This window comes from Lagenorhynchus albirostris, chromosome 1 (assembly GCF_949774975.1).
Source record: "Lagenorhynchus albirostris chromosome 1, mLagAlb1.1, whole genome shotgun sequence".
Lineage (NCBI taxonomy): Eukaryota > Metazoa > Chordata > Mammalia > Artiodactyla > Delphinidae > Lagenorhynchus > Lagenorhynchus albirostris.
The window spans coordinates 85,509,134-85,530,215 of record NC_083095.1 but is presented as its reverse complement, the minus strand read 5'-3'; the positions used below and the strand labels follow the sequence as shown (position 1 = coordinate 85,530,215).

Sequence of the window (21,082 nt, the reverse complement as noted above, 5' to 3'; positions counted from 1 at the left end):
TTCTTGCTGAACTCAAAAGTTGTATACTTCAGATATTTTTTTCACAACTCTGTGGTTTAAAACCTTAGTAATGCTCAAAGGAGCAAAATGACCGTTGGAGTTAAATGCTCTTTTAAAAAATGTCCCAAACCACAGCAATGAATTAAACCTCTAAACTCTCTGCACAGATGCCATTGTATGCACAAATATTTTAAAATCTCATTTAGCGTTACACAAGCCATTTCTCTTTCTCATTTCTGGCTTGAGAATTTAAAAAATATTGCTCATAAAACACCCCAGATAGATGTGCCATATTGCTTTTTAGAGTGCTTACTTAATGATTGAATACCAACTAAAAAGTCTTAGATTTGTGTATTTGTTATGATTCACAAAACCCATTCCTGTAAACACGCCTGTTGGAGGTTGATAGCCTCTTAAGTTCTGATTTAGGGCAGGTAGTGCTCTCACAGGACTAATAGAAATCCTAGGTTCTAATAAACGATTTAATCTATTCGAACCTTTGTTTTCTCATCTGTAAAATGGGGGGTAAAAATAGTACCTACCCCATAAGGAACTTAGGATTAAATAAGTTTATTCATATAAAGACTTTAGTACATAACAAGTTCTCAAACGTTAGGTATATTACTAAAATAATTAATGCCTTTTCCATTATTTCAAGCACAAGTGTGACAGACAAAACCCAGACAGAATGCATGGGTGAATACCCAGGGGAGACGAGGTTTGCAGCTGGAATTTTGGATGTCTATCATTGAGTAATGTGCCTCTTCTAGCTTGTTTGTTTGCTTGTTTTTTAGTTATTCTTAAGCTCGTCTTTGAGAGGATGGTGCTTGGGTATGTTGAGGGACTTTTCGTGGTCTTGAAGATTTTTGTTCTTCCCCTGTCACAAATGACAATTTTTTTTTTAGCACCTTTATTGGAGTATAATTGCTTTACAATGGTGTGTTAGTTTCTGCTGTATAACAAAGTGAATCAGCTATACATATACATATATACCCATATCTCTTCCCTCTTGCGTCTCCCTCCCTCCAACCCTCCCTATCCCACCCCTCTAGGTGGTCACAGAGCACCGAGCTGATCTCCCTGTGCTATGCGGCTGCTTCCCACTAGCTCTCTTTTTTACATTTGGTAGTGTATATATGTCCATGCCACTCTCTCACTTCGTCCCAGCTTACCCTTCCCCCTCCCCATGTCCTCAAGTCCATTCTCTACATCTGCATCTTTATGCCTGTCCAGCCCCTAGGTTCTTCAGAACCTTTTTTTTTTTTTTTTTTTAGATTCCATATATGTGTGTTAGCATATGGCATTTGTTTTTCTCTGTCTGACTTACTTCACTCTGTATGACAGACTCTAGGTCCATCCACCTCACTACAAATAACTCAATTTCATTTCTTTTTATGGCTGGGTAATATTCCATTGTATGTATGTGCCACATCTTTTTTATCCATTCATCTGTCGATGGACACTCAGGTTGCTTCCATGTCCTGGCTGTTGTAAATAGAGCTGCAGTGAATACTGTGGTATATGTCTCTTTCTGAATTATGGTTTTCTCAGGGTATATGCCCAGTAGTGGGATTGCTGGGTCATATGGTAGTTCTATTTTTAGTTTTTTAAGGAACCTCCATACTGTTCTCCATATTGGCGGTATCAATTTACATTCCCACCAACAGTGCAAGAGGGCTCCTTTTTCTCCACACCCTCTCCAGCATTTATTGTTTGTAGATTTTCTGATGATGGCCATTCTGACTGGTGTGAGGTGATACCTCGTTGTGGTTTTGATTTGCATTTCTCTAATTAGTGATGTTGAGCATCCTTTCATGTGTTTATGGGCAATCTGTGTATCTTCTTTGGAGAAATGTCTAGGTGTTCTGCCTATTTTTGGATTGGGTTGTTTGTTTTTTTGATATTGAGCTGTATGAGCTGCTTGTATATTTTGGAGATTAATCCTTTGTCAGTTGCTTCGTTTGCAAATATTTTCTCCCATTCTGAGGGTTCTCTTTTCGTCTTGTTTATGGTTTCCTTAGCTGTGCAAAAGCTTTTAAGTTTCATTAGGTCCCATCACAAATGACAATTTTTTCTATGAAGTCAAAAAGAAATTTTCTAACCTAAGCAGTGGAAGAAGAAAGACGCTGTCTACATATAGCCTTGCATGAAAGCAGCTCCTTGACCTGGGCTGAGCACAGCAGCCAGGGTGCCAGGAGCCACTTGGATGCAACCGAACCATGGCCCTCAGCAGACAGGGACAAAGCAGTGTCAGGTCCCACCACCCCCTCTGTCCAGCTGCTTAGAGTCCAAATGTCTGCCCCTTTTTTCATTGATGACTTGGCTGGAGACTCTTGGGAGCAGTCACCACTGGGGTTAGCAGCCCTCTCTGAGTACACAGGAAGAGGAGAGTGAGGTGGACCCGGGGACAAAACCCAGCCCAACGCACAGGATGCTCGTGCAGTGGGCTCGCTGACTCTGAACTGTAGGGGAGTCTTTTCTTGTTCCTTTGAATTCCTGTTACTGCAGATAACACCACAAAGTCTCTGGAACTTGTAGCTTTGGGAAAGCCTCTGAGGTGTCCCAAAAAAAATAGTAGCATCACAGTTGATCAGTGTCATGCCTGTGGCTGGGTGGGTAACCCGTTTCGGAGCATCACATCTCAGATCCACTCAGACTCTTCCTTTCAAGGTTGCTGGGTTTGAACCTCATCTCTTCATTCTCACTTTGTTCACATCAGATACTCTGTGTCCTGGCTGTTCATAGTTCCCTCACCGCATGTGACACACACCTGCCTGCCCAGGGGTGTGACTGAAGTATATCTGAGTTTCACAATCCCCCAGCGTCGCAATGCATTTGTTTTCCTTTGGGGGAGGGTGTCTTTTTGGCTACTCCATGCAGCTTGTGGGATCTTAGTTCCCCGAAGAGAGGCTGAACCTGGGCCCTGGCAGTGAAAGCGCTAAGTCCTAACCACTGGTCCACCGGGCAAGTCCCTCAATCCCCCAATGTAAAGACTCTTCTGGGCAATCAGCTGAGAGTGTCATGTATTAACTCATGTATCTGACAGGTCCTACTCGGGGTCCCAGAAGCTGGGCGTTATGTGGGACCCCAAGGCTATGGGGCTGAGCCTGGTATAAAAGCAAAAGCCTCCGGCCAGGAGGAAGGAGCTCCAGGCTCCCAGTCCTGCATGGCCACTCATGAGTTTGACCAGCAACAAGCCCCTTTTTTGGCTATCTTGGCAAGCCAGCCATTGCTGTTAACGTTGACTCTATGGGAAAGTGCCTGTCAGGTTTCACACCAACACTTGGACCTAACCTTTTTGTGAGTCGTGCGCTGCAGGAAGCCTGGTGACATTGGCTGCTGACGTCAGCACATCTCCCCAGTCGTCCCCCTTCCTCGGTGTCTCCCACAGGCCTCCTGGCACTGCCTCATCCAGGCGATGGGGTGTGGAAATCTAACTGCACGTGGGATGGGTGTGATCTGGACTTGACTTCTAGCTTTGCTGTTGAATGGTTTCAGACTTAAGATCTCAGAGTGGCTGTAAAACTTAAATTTCTAAATTCATATGTGTATGTGAAATCCACACATTCTGCATACGCTCTATAAGTGCTGGAGTTTCACATAATGTGCGATGCTCTCACTGTAGCTTTTATCAGTATTTCTAAAATTTGTGTGGAATTTCATAAGAGATTATAAACATGAACCTTTCTGCTCCTAAGAATATTTACTAGTCTACTAGGTGCCTGAAAAAGTTTTGAGATTTTTAAAAAATTAAGTTTCAATATGTTTTGAAAAATAGCATCTTCTCTCCCCAGCTTTTCTCTAGAGAGAATGGGGAGAGCTGGCCCCTTGTTGTTAGGGCAGCCCAGGGACCATGCAGGAGGACGGTTTGGAGAGCTCTTTCCCTCACTTTGGAGGAAATAATTGGGCCATAGTGCCTTATGGAGGCACCCTGAAACTCCCCTTGTGCGCCTCATCTCTGAACAAACTACCAGCTGAAGCCCAGGTTTAAACATATCTGGAGACAGCACAAGACCTAGAGTCTGACTGCCTGCATTCCGTCTCCACTGAAACACTTACTGTGTGACCTTGGGCATGTTGCTTAGCCTCTCTGGTGCCTCAGTTTTCCCACCTGTAAAATGGGGGTAATGTTAGTATACACCAGGTAGATAGTGTATACTACACCAGAGTATTGTACTACACCAGGTAAATAATGAGAACAGTTGACTTTTGAACAACACAGGTTAGGAGTGCCAACCCTCTGAGGAGTCAGAAATCCACATATAGCATATGATTAGCCCTCCGTACCCACGTTTCCTCTGTATCCTCAGTACTTCCACATCCACAGATTCAACCACCTGTGGACCATGTAGTACTGTAGTATTTACTACCAAAAAAAATCCACACGTAAGTGGACCTGTGCAGTTCAAACCCATGTTGTTTAAGGGTCGACTGTACTTGGTGAATGCTGGGTGCTGTTATCTGATTTTTTTCACATTTACTCTAAATTTAAGGGACATATTTAAATGCTGTGTCTATTCTGGTGCTCTACAAGTTCATAGAAATGTAGAAACTTTAGATTTAAAAAATAAAAAGATCAAACGTTTAGAGTACAGCCTGCTAAGAGTGCTAAACCATTTCAGTTTTATTTACAGAGAAAAAATGAGTCTAAAGGGTGGCTTAACTTCTTATTCTTAGAAAAATGGCAAAATGGTGTTGGATGGTTGGTAGTTCATTCTTTCCCTCTAACCCTGGAAATAAAATCATAGGTTCTGGGCTTCAATTTGATCAGTCAAGACATTTTAGAAACAAAAGAAATGGTTCAGGACCAAACAGACTGTAAGCTGCAGGAATGGGGAGTTGGAGAAAGTTGTGCATGTTTCTGCCCTCAGCCTCCTCCCAGGGTGAAGGATCATCTCCCTGGCAGGGCAGGGACAAGGCTCTGTCACCTCAAACAGGCATTCTCTTCCACCGCCCCCTCCCCCAGTTGCCGTTCACTGTCCCTGCCAAGTGTTCTCTGAAGGTGTTGGCGTTTCCACCTGTTGCTTGGTGATTAGTGAAAAGTATTCCAAAATACTCCCTCCTTATGTTCCCCTTGGTTGCAAAGGAAGGAGGGAGTTGTCTTTGCATCCCCCATCCCATTCCATCCATATAGGCATACATATACCTAAGTGTGTCCCTACATCCTGGAAAGGAAATCTTGGTGGGGAGGAAGGGAGGGGCTCTGACTGGCTTCAGCTAAATGATGTGCTGGTGGAGGTAGGGGGGAGCTATGTTAGGACACAGCCATTTCCCACAGAGAGCAGACTTTCCCCATAGCTCTACCTCTGGCTCCCTTGCCCCACGCCAGCCATGCCACTGAGCCAGTCCTATGCCCTGTAGCACATCAGTTGGTCTCCTCAGCCCCCTGGATGAACATGCTCAGTGACATCTGCTAGGGCCACTGTATGCAGGTTAAACTGCATGAGGGCACCTGGGCAACGGGGCATATGGGGGTAAAATCCAGCGAGAGTCCTGCTCACTAAGCTGTGAGCCCTGGCACAGGGCTGGGTCTGCCTAGAGGAAGGGGCATCTTTTTCCAATTTGCACAGAAAGCTAGGGATGACCCTGGTAATATCTAATCCGAGCCCTCCCCTTAGAGTCTGCATTGCTGCTCAATTCTTTGGCAATCATCTTCCATGGTCATGACTTCCAGGATCCCAAGGGAGGCTTTTGGGGCCACACTGACTGCCAGTGATCAGGAAGGAGATGGTTCATCATTTCATTCACTACACTGGGTGCCCTTTGTGGGCAGGCATAATGCTGGGTCCTGGGAATATACATCTGGCCATAGATATGGGCCTGCCTTCAAGGCCCACAAACAGAGAAGTGCAGCACCCACAGTGAGCACCACGATGGCCACAGGCTCAGGGTGCCTGGGGCCCACAGAGCAGGTGTCCCCAACATGCTAGAGGGACGGGGACGCTTCCCTAAAGGAGGTGGGCCTGAGCAGGGTCTTCCAGGATGCATAGGAGCTGGCTGAGTACTCCTCTCTGGGGTAGTATCTATTGTGCCAATGGAACTGTGACCGGGGATGGCTGTGCTGAGCTAAGGGCCACTTTGAGAAGGCCCAGCAGGTCTGCAAGATGTCTGCCTCTTTCACTAGGCTCCTTACACTGGGGGAAAAAATAGGTCTGTAGATTCTAAGCTTTGAAAATTCATTATTAGCAAAAGAGTACAATGCCAGTCATTCTCTTTTTCTTGGGGGTTATGTTCTAGGTTTTCAAATGATTATGTTACAAATTGGTAGCCCCAGGAAGCTTTCTGGCCTCTTGCTTTGTAACCACATGCTAAGTTTCTTTTCTTTTCCCCCTCTCCCAGATACTTACTGGAGCAAGATTTCCCAGGCATGAGGATTGGTCCAGAGCCCACCACCGACTCCTTCATCGCCGTGATGTATGGGGAGACTGAGGGCAGCACCCCAGGGAACGCTTTAGTCGTGGACCCCAAAAAGCCATTTCGAAAGCTTAGTCGCTTTGGAAATGCTTTCCTCAATCGGTAAGGACCATTTGGTCAGGTTGTTTAAGCCTGTTCTTGGAATTCTTGCCCATTACACGTACAGGTCCAAAACCAGAAGAACAGAGCATGTGTGTTCTGAAAGAGAGAAGTTACGAGAAAATTCACTATCATATTCAAATACTAGAAAAATTCTCTTAGGACGCGATCATTTATACTTACTCTGGGTGACTTCAGAGGGCAAAGCTAAGGCCCAGGTTTGGACATTATGAGGCCACACAGTATAAGGAACAAATTTCTAATAATTTGAGCCTCACAGAAATAGATCAAGTTGCCTTGTGAGGTAGTGAGCTCCCTGTGGCTGGCAATGTTACACAGTAGCTGGATGACCGCATCTCAGGCATCGTGTGCTGGGGCCTCCTGCACAGAGAGCTGAACCCAGAGGACCACTGAAGTTCTCCTGACACGCAGACTTAGTCTTGGTTTTTCCAGGACTGGTCACCCCACCTCCTTGGCTGTCCCTTTTGCTTCTCAGTCCCATGCTTTGAGCTGCTTCCTCATTCGTTAGAGCAAGGCAGGGGAGATAGAGTCAGAATACACAAAACGTTAATTTTGTTGCATGGTCATTATTTCACAGATGTGAAGTTGTAGGATAGCTGAGGTTCTGTCTTGATTGGAGATGTGTATTATTTGTACTACCTTTCACCAGAGTTCCCAATGACACAGTGGGGTACAGGACAGAGGACAAGCTAGCAGGCTGTCCTGGATGCAGCTCTGCACTTTCAGGCACCACCTGCTCTTACCTTCCCTTCCCTCTTCTTCTTTGACACTCCTAGCCTATTTTTTTAGAATTAACTAATTAATTTATTTGTTTATTTTTGGCTGCGTTGGGTCTTTGTTGCTGCACGCGGGCTTTCTCTAGTTGTGGCGAGTGGGGGCTATTCTTCGTTGCGGTGTGCGGGCTTTTCATTGCGGTGGCTTCTCTTGTTGCGGAGCACAGGCTCTAGGCGCGTGGGCTTCAGTAGTTGTGGCACGCAGCCTCAGTAGTTGTGGCTCGCGGGCTCTAGAGCGCAGGCTCAGTAGTTGTGGCGCATAGGCTTAGTTGCTCCGCGGCATGTGGGATCTTCCCAGACCAGGGCTCGAACCTTTGTCCCCTGCATGGGCTGGTGGGGTCTTAACCACTACACCACCAGCGAAGCCCCTAGCCTATATTTTAAAATGCTTTTCTCTTTCTTCTTTCTTGTGTTCCTCTCACCCCTCCCTTCCCCTCTTGTAGGAGTCTACCTCTTTAGACTGGTTGGTTGCAGGGAGTGGGCTATGGGAATGCAGAGCCAGGGAGGGGTCCTCCAAACCCCTTTAGGGAGGCATGGAACTAGAGCTGACAGATAAGAGACTTGAACTGCACTTCTACTTTTTAGATTGAAAAAAAAAAAGGAACAGATCCTCCCCGCTGACTGCTGTCTTCCCAGAGGCTGAGGTGCCTGATCGCACAACTCCAGGGTGCGCCATTCACAAGGACTGTGGAATGAATGACGTGCCCAGGTGCTGTGCAGTGGCTCTTGCCAAGAGTGGCCCAGGCGACCTCCACAGGCGCCTCTCTAGGGATCTGTACTCTCCTCTAAGAGCTTGTTTATGCTCCCAGAGCAAATCAAAGAAGGCATCCAAGGGGCACCAAGGGAACTTGGCCGCGGGATAAATAGAAATGTACAGATGATGTAGTTGGAGTCGCAGAGAAATTCCATCTTGTTGCTGGTGGTGATTGGCAGAATACTGTCCAGATGACTTTTTCCACCTGCAGAGTCTCTCCTCTAGCAGAAGTGTCCTCCTCAACTCCGGGGCAGCCTTTGTTGGCACCAGCGTGCCTCCTTGTAAGAGAAATAAGGGTTGAGCCCAGGAGGGAGAACACCAGAGGGTCTCTCGGGACAAATGGACCACAGCTGAGGGGAAGTGGAACAAGAAGCTCCCCCCAGCAGGGCCTCCCAGGAGCCGTGGTCCTAAGGCAGGCAACAGCCAGGCTTCCTGTCCCAAGACTGGCCCTGGAAGGTTCCGGAGGCCCTGGAAAGTGCAGGGCGCAGGATCCTTCTCCATGAAAGGCTGCCTGGAGTCCCTCAATTTCATTACCACTGTCCTTAGTCTTACTTTCTTTTTGCCTAACAAAGGCTCAAAAAAGAAATAAGCTGCCACCTTTTTCGAATTCCCATGTTATAAAGTCTGTATACACAAGGGAAACACTAGAGAGAGTGGCTACTGGCTTCTTTTATTTTGGCAGATGATTTACTTCCCTAACAAATTTATTTTTTCTTAAATCCCAAGCATACAGCAGATGAGAGTGGAAAAGAAGCATTCAGGAAAGACTTTGTTTTTTGTATTTTGGGTTTTTTTTTTTTTTTTTTTGATGCGGACCATTTTTTAAGTCTTTATTGAATTTGTTACAATACTGCTTCTGTATTATGTTTTAGTTTTTTGGTCACGGAGGCTTGTGGGATCTTAACTCCCAGACCAGGGATTGAACCCGCGCCCCCTGCATTGGAAGGCAAAGTCTTAACCACTGGACTGCCAGGGAAGTCCCTCAGGAAAGATTTTGAATGGCAAGGTTCTTTATCTCAGAATTTAAAACCTGCTGAAAATAACCCATGCTTTATATAATCGTGTTAATTGAATTCAGAATACATAGAAAAGTAATAGCAAATATTTATATGGCATTTACTGTGTGTCTAAACTTTACTTGTAGATTAGCTCTGAATTCTCACAAAAACCCTGTGACATAGGTGCACTATTATCCCCAACGTAGAGAGGAGGAATTGATGCAGAGGGAGGTTCATTTAACTTCCACAGGGCCACTCGGCTGATAAATGGCAGTGCTGGGATTGGAGCCCAGGCCATCTGGCTAGAGTCCTGCTAGCGACTGCTGTACTGAGCTGCCCAATGGGAGAACGTTTGGACTGAGAATCACTGCCTGCTGCCCTCTATCTAACATTTAAGGCTGTCCTCAATCTAGCCCGCCAACAATGATGATGAAGATGATAATGATTATGTCCTAAATTATAGATTAATAATTTCACATACACCCTCTTTTCAGGGCTAATAAGGCAGATGACACTAGGGCCATTTTACAGATGAGAAAACTGAGAGCAAAGAAGTAAAATGACTTGCCCAAGAAGATGCAGAGACAGGGCTAGAATTCAGGCTCCCTCTTCCCTTTTACCTATTGCCCTGCACCTCATGAAGCACCAGCAAAGAAGAGTTCCTGTCCTTCTAGCCACCTGGTGGCCATGTATAGCCGAAACTCACATGTCAGGGATGTACCACCTGGAAACTGATAGCATACTTAAGAGTAAACAGCCTGCTTAAGTTGTATCTACACGGCAGTGCTGCCGTTTCACCCGGCACTAGCACAAGGAAGAGGGTCAGTTAGCGTGGGGTGCTCAAATGTGTGTATGTAATTATAGCATCCCTGTGGGAACAGCAGCAGGCTTAGCTCTAAAGGCAGGCAAACTTCTTTCTACATAGCAGACTTTCTGGGAATTAGGTCAAAATACAATACTTAGTAGGGAGGAGAACTGGTTGTCTGCTGTGGAGAACTTCCACCCCCCACCATACTGAGCAACCACCTGTCCCCCCTACCCGTACGGGATAGGTCTCATTATTCTGGCCCTCCCGTTACAGGGTGTGGGCTTGGGCATCTACCCTGCACTGGGGAGTCTTTAAAAGAGTTTAGTACTTCGCAAGATGGTACCAGCCTCGAAGCATTAAACAAACCAGTGGAGCTTAAGCCTCCATCTCTAAGGCTGGTTTCTAAGAAGGTAACGGGAGGTTTACAGTGCACTTCTGAGGAACGAAGACAAATTCCCAAAAAGACAGCTTTGAATGATAGAAATTCCATACCTGAACAATAGAAAAAGAAAAGGAGTTGAGTCTGGAACAAAGAGTTCTATGGAAAATAATGCGACATTCTGAGACTCCACTGTGCTGCTCTACTTTCTAGAGGAATTCCACAGGCAAGCCTGTCTCGGAGTTGCTCTGTGGGAATGTGGTTATTGAGGTTCCAAAGTCTGTTGTCAGAAGGCAGTTCCACCTCACAGAGGGGAGGGACAACCCAGCAGCACACTGAGGGCACAAGCCCTGGGGGACAGCAGCGTGTTTTGGGCAGTTCAAGAAATGTCAGGAGTTGGCCTCTGACACTTCCCCCTGCAGCCTGCATTTGGATCGCATGTTAAATTTTTCCCTCAATCTACTTTTCTGAAAATGGTAATCTTCTTTTTTATTTAATCCAGATAGATACAGACATCATTTTCAGTTTAGGATCTACAATTTAGGATTAAATTGTAGACTTCCACAGAAGAAATTATTAATCTCATTTACTTCTCTGTTTCTCTTTGAAAAATTAATTGCTGGCCCTAGGGCTTGAAATTTTGAAACTTCCTTTTGAGCTGAAGGAATCTAAACAGGACTTCCAATGCTCCTGTCATTTTAGCCAGGCCTGATGGTGATGATGGTGTGATAAAAAACAAACCAATAAAAAAAACCAACACAAAAAAACTCCACTGTCTTAAATTTGCATAATGATTTAGCAATAATAGAATATATATATGTATTTTTGGACTTATCGTTACCTCTGTGTTTGTAACTGAATGAGGCTTCATTCAATAGACTTTTTTTGGACTGTGAATATTACACAGTCACTTAGTACCATTGGGATTTTTTAAAGAACTGATTTAATACAAGTAAATAGCATCAGTCCACACACATGCTGGCTCCACCAGATAATTTAGCCGCAGAAATTAAGGAAAATAGGCTCTTGCCAAGAATCACTCTTGATTCACTAGCAAAACTAATTTTTTTTTTTTTTAAACATGAGAGATTAACTGGTTAGGGGTGGAGGGTGTTTTGTTTTGGGTTTTGTGGTGTGCTTATCCGTAATAAACTCCCTGAAGCCCTTCCCGTTAATCTTTAACCTCAGGATTTGTGGTGGCTCCTGGATCATCAAGCCATTGTTCTTTGTTGGCAGCTGCCTGCACAGCCCTGGTCCTGTCATCCCAGAAAACCAGCTTTTTCCCCTGTGGTGGTTGGGAGAGGGAGACTTGATTGAGAAAAGTCTGTGTTTAGGTCAAACTGCATGGAATTGCCAATATTCAACCATCTTTTTGCTTGTAAAAGTGGTAGTTCCATAAGACTCAGTCTAAGGGGTAACCATGGGCTTTTCATAGTCTGGATGTGAAATTAAATTCCTCGTAGGCAGTAGGAGTTTAGATCAGGTCTTTGTGGTAGGACCATGTAATAATAATTGGTTATTACAGGTTAGTTGTCAAAGTCTTTTTGCATATTGGGTGCTATTCACTCTGCCAGTTTAGGAAGTCGTGTAATCTCTCTGATCTTACTCTTATCAGTAAAGTGAACTGGGGCAAAAACAGCCGCATACTCTCTTCTATTGTAAGCTTAGGTTTATTTGAACCTAAAGACAACCTGGGAGTCCTCAGGCTGGTAGAATTGCTCAGAGACTTGACCAAGGCCAAGAGGTGAGTGAGAAGGAAGACGGCCAAGAACCAGATCTTCTGCTTCCTGGTCACTGCTCCACCCTCCACCAATGGATTGAGAGCAGGTCACACAAAGGGGCCTCTTTGGTGGGGAATTCCAGGGCTATGGCATGTCACTCCTTTATTTTAGGATGTTGCCTTCTGTTGATAAAGATAAACAGCGGTGATTCAAATGCATGAAATGGCAGTAGCAGCCTAACAGTTAAGAGCCGGACTGGGGTCAGAACTGCCAGGTTCGCATCCCAGCTCCATCACCTACCAGCTATGTGACTTGGCAAGTTATGGCATGTGACCCTTCTGTGCCCTTGTTGGGGAGGAAGAGATTTTCCTCCACCCTTCTGGGTTCTTCTGGCTGGTCCAAGAGTTAAGTTGACATGAGACAGATTACCAGGAGAAAATCAAACAAAAATTTAATTACGTGTATACATGGGAGAGATCCAGGAAAACCGAGTAACTAACTCCCCCAGATGGCTGAAGCCCTCACCTTAAATACCATCTTCAGTTAAAGGCAAAAGAGGATGTTGGGGGTAGTGGTTTGGAACCTGTAAGGGGAAGAAGGCATTTGACATGGAGCTGGAAAATAATGTTTGATAAACAAATGTTTGCTGGGCCATGCAGAGACAATGGGACACAGAGAGGAGTGTTAACAAATGGACTTTGCGAGGTTCCCCCCATATACTCAGCTAGTTCATACTGTGTTTATCTCTGGTGACAGCTCCCTTCCTGGAACAGGTCCTCTGTCTACATTCCTTAGGCAGTGAGAGAGGAGGTCAAAGATTCTTCCTGAGTCTTTCTGGGCCTTAAAAATAATCAGCCTAAATTAATCCTCATGCCAAGGAGACACATTTTCGGGGTGGCCAGATTTGCTCCCCTCCACCCCAGTCTCATCCTTTGTAGAATGGAGGCACACAGCCCCACTGCTGAAGGTTGTGGCCATGATTGAGTGCGCTAATGGAAAGTGCTTAGGACAATGCCTGGCACCCAGTAAGTGGTCAGTGGATGCTTGTGTCATTTGATCATTGCTGCAACTACTGGGTATCACTGCACTGGAAATCACATCACTATTAAGCTACTGCCTGGCTCTTTTAAAATGTTGATCATTGAATTGTAATGTTAGTGTTTGGAGGTGATTTTAGGAACTGAAGTCCCCTTACCTCCTTGTCTTACTGTGCCGCAGGACTTCTAGCCACCGGCCTGAGACCTTATAGCCCAGACCATTCCTTTTCTCACCCCCTCTCTGCTACCCCTAAGCCTTCCTTGGTTGTGGGGTGACGGGGAATTCGGGTCCAATGTAGGGTTCGATCCCCTCCTCCTCTCCTTTTATCAAAAATAAAATATATCAAGCCAGCCCTGGGTGAGGGACGTATTTCATAAAGCTTACGTGAGGCTCCTGGGCTTAACTGGCACGTGTGCGTATTTCACGTGAAATGTAGAAGGCAAGGCACGGGTACACTTTGTGCTTGTTAGTCCCTCTGAAAGAAGTAGGAAATCCATCTTAGGACAGCAAATCTGTGCTTGGAAACATTGCAGCAGACATATCCCTGGGAAAGGCCTGCCCCAAGGCTGACTGTGTTATATCCGATAAATAACCCACTTTTCACCTTCCTTTCATGGAACATCAAAGGAAGATAAGATTGCTATAACAGCATTGCATTAGGGTTTTTTCTGATTATAGTACAACCATTTAAGAAAATGCATGTGTGGTTCTAACCCCTAAGAGTGTGGGCCATGCCCCCACACAGGGGTCTGAAAGCTGACTGTGCCCTGTGCTCCTTTGCCCACCTCCCCACCTTCCCCACACACGTGCTGGGCAGGCTGTGCAAAGTCCAGCTCTGCACACACAACCCCTGTCACCCTCTCTCGGGGTGCCCCTGGAGAGCCCCCTCCTCCTCCCCCTCCTCCCCTCCTCCTCCCCCTCCTTCTCCTCCTCCCCCTCCTTCTCCCCCTCCCCCTCCTTCTCCCCCTCCTCCTCCCCCTCCTCCTCCTTCTCCCCCTCCTCCCCTCCTCCCCCTCCCCTGCCCCCTCCTCCCCTCCCCCTCTCCTCTCCTCCTCCTCCCCTCCCCCTCTCCTCTCCTCCTCCTCCCCTCCCCTCCCCTCCTCCTCACCTTTCCCCTCCCCTCCCCCACTCCTCCCCCCTCCCCCCATCCTCCTTCCCCTCCCTCTTCTTTTCTCCCCCCTCCCCTTCCCCTCCCCCCTTTTGTCTGCAGTCATCCCTCCTGGCCCTGGGCCTGCTCCCTGTATGTTGCGTGGTGATGTCACCACATCAGACCGTCTTGTTTTGTGGCTTACACATTTTGTCTCTGCTGTCACGTCAGGAGGCATGGGAGTTGTTGAAACCTTGTCTCTTTGTATGGAGGGAGTGGATGGTTTCTAAATTTTGAATCCCTCTGTTAACTTCACATTAGAATCCAAGGGTTTTGTGTTTTGGAAAAATTGGTATCAAGTGTGAGCTTGTGGTTCCGGAAAAAGGTCTGCCTCTCACAGGAATACTTTATGTGAAAAAGTTTCACATATGTGCAGTTTTCTCAGCATTGCCAGATGTCTTGAGCCATCTGATAAAAAGGATGGGACTATGATAAGAGACCTAATTACCACAAGAAATGCAGTCCACCACAGATGTGCTCAGAACTCTGTTCCTACCCCAATCTAGAGACTTGAATATGGCGTTTTTTGCTCTGTGAACCTACAGAGAATGTGTAGTGATCCCGGTGCACTTTATTCTCACAGATCTGCTGTCTGAGTGTTGGGCAGTGGGGTTTATAAAGGTGGAGGGGCAGGAGAAAATCAGAAATGAGGGGCTTCTCATAAATTAACTTGACCCCTTTATTTTTAATGTTATGAGGTTTTTAACTTTACAGGTTGAGTTCTACTCACCTGACATCAGAAATACCAGGCTGCAGTCTCCAGCCAGCCACGCATTAGCAGCATGGCCTCACATGTCGTAACTGCTCTGTGCTTCAACTTTTCCAGCTGCAAAATGATCATAGTTATCATTCCTACATCTTCCTGGGATGACTTGAAAATGTGGGAAACAATATCTGAGAAACTTGTCCCAAGCACCTTCAGTGAAAGTTCATTTGCAATGTCAGTAATTGCATGTCTCTCTCAGGGCTGCCCACGCCTGCCCGGGGGCTGTGCTGTCCACATGTGCTGTGAGGGCCAGGCAGGCCTCCCTCTCCTGCATTCCCAGCATATTTACTTTCTGAGTAATCCCACCTTTTCCACTGAATGGAAGAACTGAGCTTTCCCCAAGGATTTTCAAGCCTTTTGCCCACACAGATACCAAAGTTAGCCATTTACAATATAGGAGAAGGAGAGACACTAGTTTCTGCCTTAAAACATACACAGTGCCTAACAGAGATCCCCCCAGGTTGCCTGGGGTGGAAGTAACAAAGCATTTCCCTCTGGTCCTCTAGAGTTACACCGTGTTAAAGCTAAAAGACCGTTGCCAACCCCTGGTCCATTGACACATGAGAAAACTGAGGCCCAGAATGGGGAAGCCCTTGCCCAGGGTCCCAGGCAAGTTACTGGCAAAGGATGAGCTGAACCTGAACCCAGGTCTGCTGACGCACAGGCCACTTCACTCTGCTTCCAAGGCCAACGCCAGGGCCGCCGACAGGAACCACAGCAGAGGGATGGGAATGAGAAGGAGGAGGTGGTATCGGGAAGGTGATGGACAAGGAAGGAGGCTGGGAGATGCTTGGCCAGGGCCCTGCCTACCCCTGCCCCTTTGTCCACTCTTAGGGCACCGAAGCACCTGGAGGATTTGGGGTGTTGCCCACAGGTGCTTGCCCCACCCTGAGCCTGGAGCCATAGCATGTCCCTGGGGCATCAGACAGTGAAAACAGGCCCTAGTACCTCCGCTGTCACATTAGGGAGTGAGCAGGGGCTGGACAGAGCTTGGGATACTCCAGCCCAGTGGGGCAGTGACCCTGAAGGAAGCATGGGATTCCCGGGGAGGAAAAGTCTGGGACGTTTGTCTAAGGAGCAGTATAGAGGAGGGGCAGGTGGGGCTGGTGGCCTTTGGAGTCACACCGACCTGGGTTTAAAGCTTAGCTCTGAGTGACCCTGAGCAAGTTACATAACCTCCCGGAGGTAAACAGTGTTGCCTTCCTCATGAGATTGATATGAGGAACAAATGAGATGATGTTTGTAAAATAACCTGTGTTCAATAAACGTTAGCTAAAATAAAATTAACAGTAAGGGATCTGGTGGTAGGGAGCATCCGGTGCCCGGCCACCCTCCAGTAGCTGCCCTGTGAACCAGCATCGAGTCTCCAGGGGAGGCGCCATCAGTCTCCTCCAAGCCCCCGCTTTTCAGAAGATGTCAGTAGCCCGGAGAGGCCAAGGAGCTCCGAGGTTAGAGCACTCCGCAACGTGCAGGTTCTGATCCCACCTTTGATCCCTTTCTTCCAGATTCATGTGCTCCCAGCTGCCCAACCAGGTCTTGAAAAGCATCAGCATCATCGACAGCCCCGGCATCCTGTCTGGGGAGAAGCAGCGCATCAGCCGAGGTCAGTGCCCTCCCTGCCCTTCCGGGCCCCCCACCCCTCACCCGGGGCTGGCTGAGGCTTTCTCTGATGTTGGCAGAGGATTTCTGCCCCTGTTGTATTCTATCCATCCTCCAGGGCACCCCCAGCATCCCTGGGCAGCCCCGGGGTCCAGAGCTGAAGAGGTCCCAGGAAATAACCAGGAAGTCATATGGTCAGAAGTTCTGCTCTTTCAACTGAGAAACTTTCTGGAGCCTTAGCCATACCCTCTTAATTCCTTTAAACACTGTCGTGTAATACTAGTACCCACCTCACATAGATCTTCAGACTTTAAGAGGGGACCACTTGCTGACCACTCACTGGGACACATGACAAAAAATAAAGAAGGCCAGCTAGTGACAGCAAAGGAGAGAGCCCTCCCAGCTGCTCTTCCTCCCTCCCCCAGTGCCGTGTATTCCACCCCAGTCACCTCTGCAGCAGCCTTCTACTGAGTGAGCCTTTATTGCTATCTGCTTGGGGCCAGACGCTGTACCGCGCACTGGGGATGCAGAAAGAACAGGTGCAGTTTCTGCCCTGGAGGAGCTTGTGTTCTAATGAGGAAAACAGACATGAGTTTCGTTATCACAGAAATAAATAGAGAACAAGAGCTGGGATACTCACTCTGCGATGGGGACTGTCTGTCAGAGTGTAAGGAGGATATCTGGCCTTGGCGTGTTGGGAAAGGCTCTCCAGAGGAAGAGACGTTGGAGCCGGAATCTGGAGGATGAATAGGAATTACCTAAGGGAAGCTCTGGGATGGGAAAGGAGAGACAATAAGGCGTTCAGAGGAGATTTGTGGAGAATAGAAAACGCTTGTGAAGAACAGTGACGTCTGGGCTTCTTCAGCCTTCACAACACAAGGCTGAGGCAGTACTGTTTCCAGACCCGTGCACTGTGGTTAAATAGATGGGCCTGCGGTCTCCCCCACCTTCCCGGTAAAGGGGCTGTTGGAAGCAGACCAGAGGACTGTTTACTTACAGAGAAGAAATTCCTGACAGGGAGGGCACTAGGATGGATTCCTGTGGTCCCAGTGGCAGGTCAAGTTCCCTTGCCCTGGCCCTTGAAACAGAGGACAGTTCCTGGAGGCTTTGCTGGGAGGGAGAGGCTGGAGTGGATGCGTTGCTGCTGTCACTGCTCACTGGTAACTCTTTACAGCCCCTGAACAGGAGCAGTGGGGTTATGGCCAGCCAGTGAACTGCCCCACTCCTGAAGCCAAAGAACGTTACACAGGCCCTAGGACACACCTGGGAGCTAGAAAGCAGAGGTCCCGTGACAGGGTTAAAGAAAGGGCTCCCCATGTCTATAAGCCCTCTCTTCTCATGCCGTCTGAGAAATGCTGATTTTGCAGCCTCCAGCTACCATGCTGTGCCTTCACCCATTCGTTCAGGGACTTAGTGGGCCATTAGGCCTCCCTGAGGCCTCCAAGAACATTGCACTTGTAGAAAAAGCCACAAATAACAGTTGTAAATGGTTTTCTCCTGCTCCTTAGCGACTTTTGTTTTTGTTTTTGTTTTTGCGGTACGCGGGCCTCTCACCGCTGTGGCCTCTCCCGTCGCGGAGAACAGGCTCCGGACGCGCAGGCTCAGCGGCCATGGCTCACGGGCCCAGCCGCTCCGCGGCACGTGGGATCTTCCCGGACCGGGGCACGAACCTGTGTCCCCTGCATTGGCAGGCAGACTCTCAACCACTGTGCCACCAGGGAAGCCCCTTAGTGACTTTTTCTTCTGCATATACAAACATACCTTTTTTAACAGAAATGAGATTGCCATGCACATTTGCTACAACTTGATTTTTTGCCATAACAGCTATCACGGATCATTCTATGCCAGTATATTTAAATTACTTTATTCCTTTTGACAGCTGCTTAGGTTCTATCAAAGGGGCATAACGTCATTTATTTAACTGATTTGTGGATGTCGTGTGGTTAATAATTTTTCCCTCTTGCAGACAGCACTCCAGAGAGACATCTTTTGTGTATCTTTACACCTCGGTGCCAATAGATTTTTTTAAAAACCAATTTAGGACCATTAATTTGGCCCCATTAAACATTGCTCTGAAAATACAGTGTTTTATTTGAAAAGGAAAATAAAGCAAACCCGCGTCCCACAGCTTTTTCAAGCTGCCTATGTTTCCACTGCTTCTGCATGTCTGACGGAAGTATGCCAGAGATATATGTGGTCCTGGAAATTTTCTTTTTGCCTTTAAATTTTAGGACCTCTGGATTTTAGCTTCAGCGTTATCCATTCCTGTTCATTGGCAGGCCTTTGACCAATGCTAATCATCCATGTTCTTCAGGGTTTCTCCTGGGCTTAGTGATTCTAAGTGTCTTTCAACCTATAGCTCCTTCAGAGTAGTTAGCGTGGTGTAATGCTCTCAGGATGCTTTGAAGACAGTTCTTTTTAACACTTTATAATAACTGACTCATATCCTGACTTACTGTGGCATGTCCTTCTTCACATCCTATGCCCAGAAATAGCACGTATGGTTCCAACCAGTCAGCTGGTCCCTGCCGCCCTGACAGACAGCAGCTGATGGGGAAGGACCCAGAGCGGCAAACAATGGCAGCCCCGGGCACTGTGGCCGGGGTCCCCAGGCTTAGGTGCCGTACCGTGTTCGGGCACCGTGGCTGGTTGGAGTCACTTAGCTGACAGTTTCAACCCCAAAGGATGTTAACCCCAAAGAATGTGTACTGTTTTAAAGCTGCTTCAGCTTAAACTATTGCAAACAGCGCTGCATTCTCACACACGCTCCCGTCTGCTTCCATCCCTCCAGCTCCTAAATCACAGCACCACCTTCGCCAGTCATCTGTGTCAGCACTGGATGAGGCACGGGGACAAAGTGTGACCCCACAGAACATTTGAAACATCCGCCACTGACCTTATTGGTGGGGCTTTGCCTCCCTGACGGGTGTTTCGTCTGTGAAAGAGGAAGGGGGCAGCTGCTGCCCCTCCGCTTGTCCCTTAGTGCAGTTGATGGATCAGCAGGCAGAGTCTCATCAAGCAGGTCCCTCTTACACACGTAGCGTCTCCTTGAAGTGTGTATTCACAATAGCAGTATGAGAACAGCCACCAGGTACTGAGCCCTTGCCGTGTGTCTACAGCGTGCTCTTCATTTAGGACTTGCTAAGTTAAACCTGCACATAGTCCTGCACAGACAGGAGCCCAGACCTGACCAGGGAACCCCTCGCCCTCGCTCCTCTGGGAAAGGGGAGCCTAATAGCGATGGTAAGAATTCTTTCCCCAGCTGCTGGGCAGATGGGCAACCAGGCTTGACATCCGGGGACTGGACAGAGTAAAAGCTGTTAACGAGGTGCTGCTTTTGGAGAACAAGCTGAGGGGATGTGTCCTTCAGGCAGTGGCTGCAGGCTGACGCTGCTGTGTGGACCTAGTCCACCCTCTAGCCTGCAGGGTTGTGCAGCCCTGGCTGAGCACACGCTGGGCAGACAGTGCAGCTACAGGAGGAGGTGATGAGCATGGGGTGACTGCAGAGCACCCCCAAGAAGACCTGCTGACTGCATCACACTCAGAGTTCTCCCCATCTACATGGGATGAGGCAGATGGCAGGTGGGGCAGTGGAGCGTCGTGCTACTTTGCTCGTGGTCGAACAGGGAAGGAGGGACCTAAGCTGGGGAGCTGGCCTCATCATCACTGGCAGCCCTTGGGCACCCCCAGGGAACTGCCCAGGTACCCCGAGCTCTGGGAACCAGATGGCCTAGTGAGGGTATATCTCCAGGAAGGAGTCCTGAACCCGGGTTCAGTCACGTGCCTCCCCTTACCTGTGGCTCCCTTCTTCCTTGTTCATTCTTCTCTCTCGTGACGTCCTAAGCCTGCTTCCTTTTTACTCTGTGCTGAGTAGAGGGGGCAAGTGTGATTACACGGAGGACATTGCTCTTCTCTTGGCCAAAGTCATAGGTGCCCAGAAGAAACAGTTGACATTTCTACATGATGATTCGTATTTTGGGGTGTTCAGTTTGAGGCAAAACATGGCAAACCCACTCTTATGTTAGAAGTGACCTTCACCAGTTAGAATGTGTCTTAGCACAGGCTTCTCATCAGCAGGTCCTTAACATGGACCCTAGAAGTCAGGTCCCTGCTCTGTGCTCCAGAGTGAAACAAGAATGCATAGTCAGCATTGGAGGGGAGTAAATGTTGTCTAAATCTCCTCTTTGGGAGTTCTATAAATAAAACCCCCTAGAGTAATTGATTTTGAAGCAACTTTTAGTATACTACTCCATATGGAAACCCATTACCCTTCTGACGTTCCTTGGTTTAATTATAGTTAACAGAAAATCTTTAGGAACAGAAGGGTGAGCTTAGATACTAACTTGTAGTTTTCTTGCCTGACATAGAGAATTCCCATCAAGCAGGAATTAAAATATTCTGATATATTTTTAATAGTAACTTTATTCTACTGAAGTAAGAGCTACCTAAAATTCCTACAAGCTTTTCTTGATTCTTTTCTTGTAGCCAATAAAGAAATGTTTGAGTTCTTAAGATTTTCTAAGTTATTTTCTTGAAGTGGGTGGGTGAAATCTGACCAGGTTCAG

The 21,082-nt window shown here is 47.4% G+C and overlaps 1 protein-coding gene across 1 annotated transcript in view; it reads left to right on the top strand.

Annotated features, from left to right (window-relative positions):
- The window catches only part of EHD4 (EH domain containing 4), an 89,185-nt gene that overhangs the window by 24,625 nt on the left and 43,478 nt on the right, over nucleotides 1-21,082 (top strand). Inside the window, exons 2-3 of the mRNA XM_060147997.1 lie at nucleotides 6,340-6,516; nucleotides 16,424-16,521. Coding sequence (XP_060003980.1) covers nucleotides 6,340-6,516; nucleotides 16,424-16,521 — 275 coding nt within the window. The remainder of the gene's footprint in view (nucleotides 1-6,339; nucleotides 6,517-16,423; nucleotides 16,522-21,082) is intronic.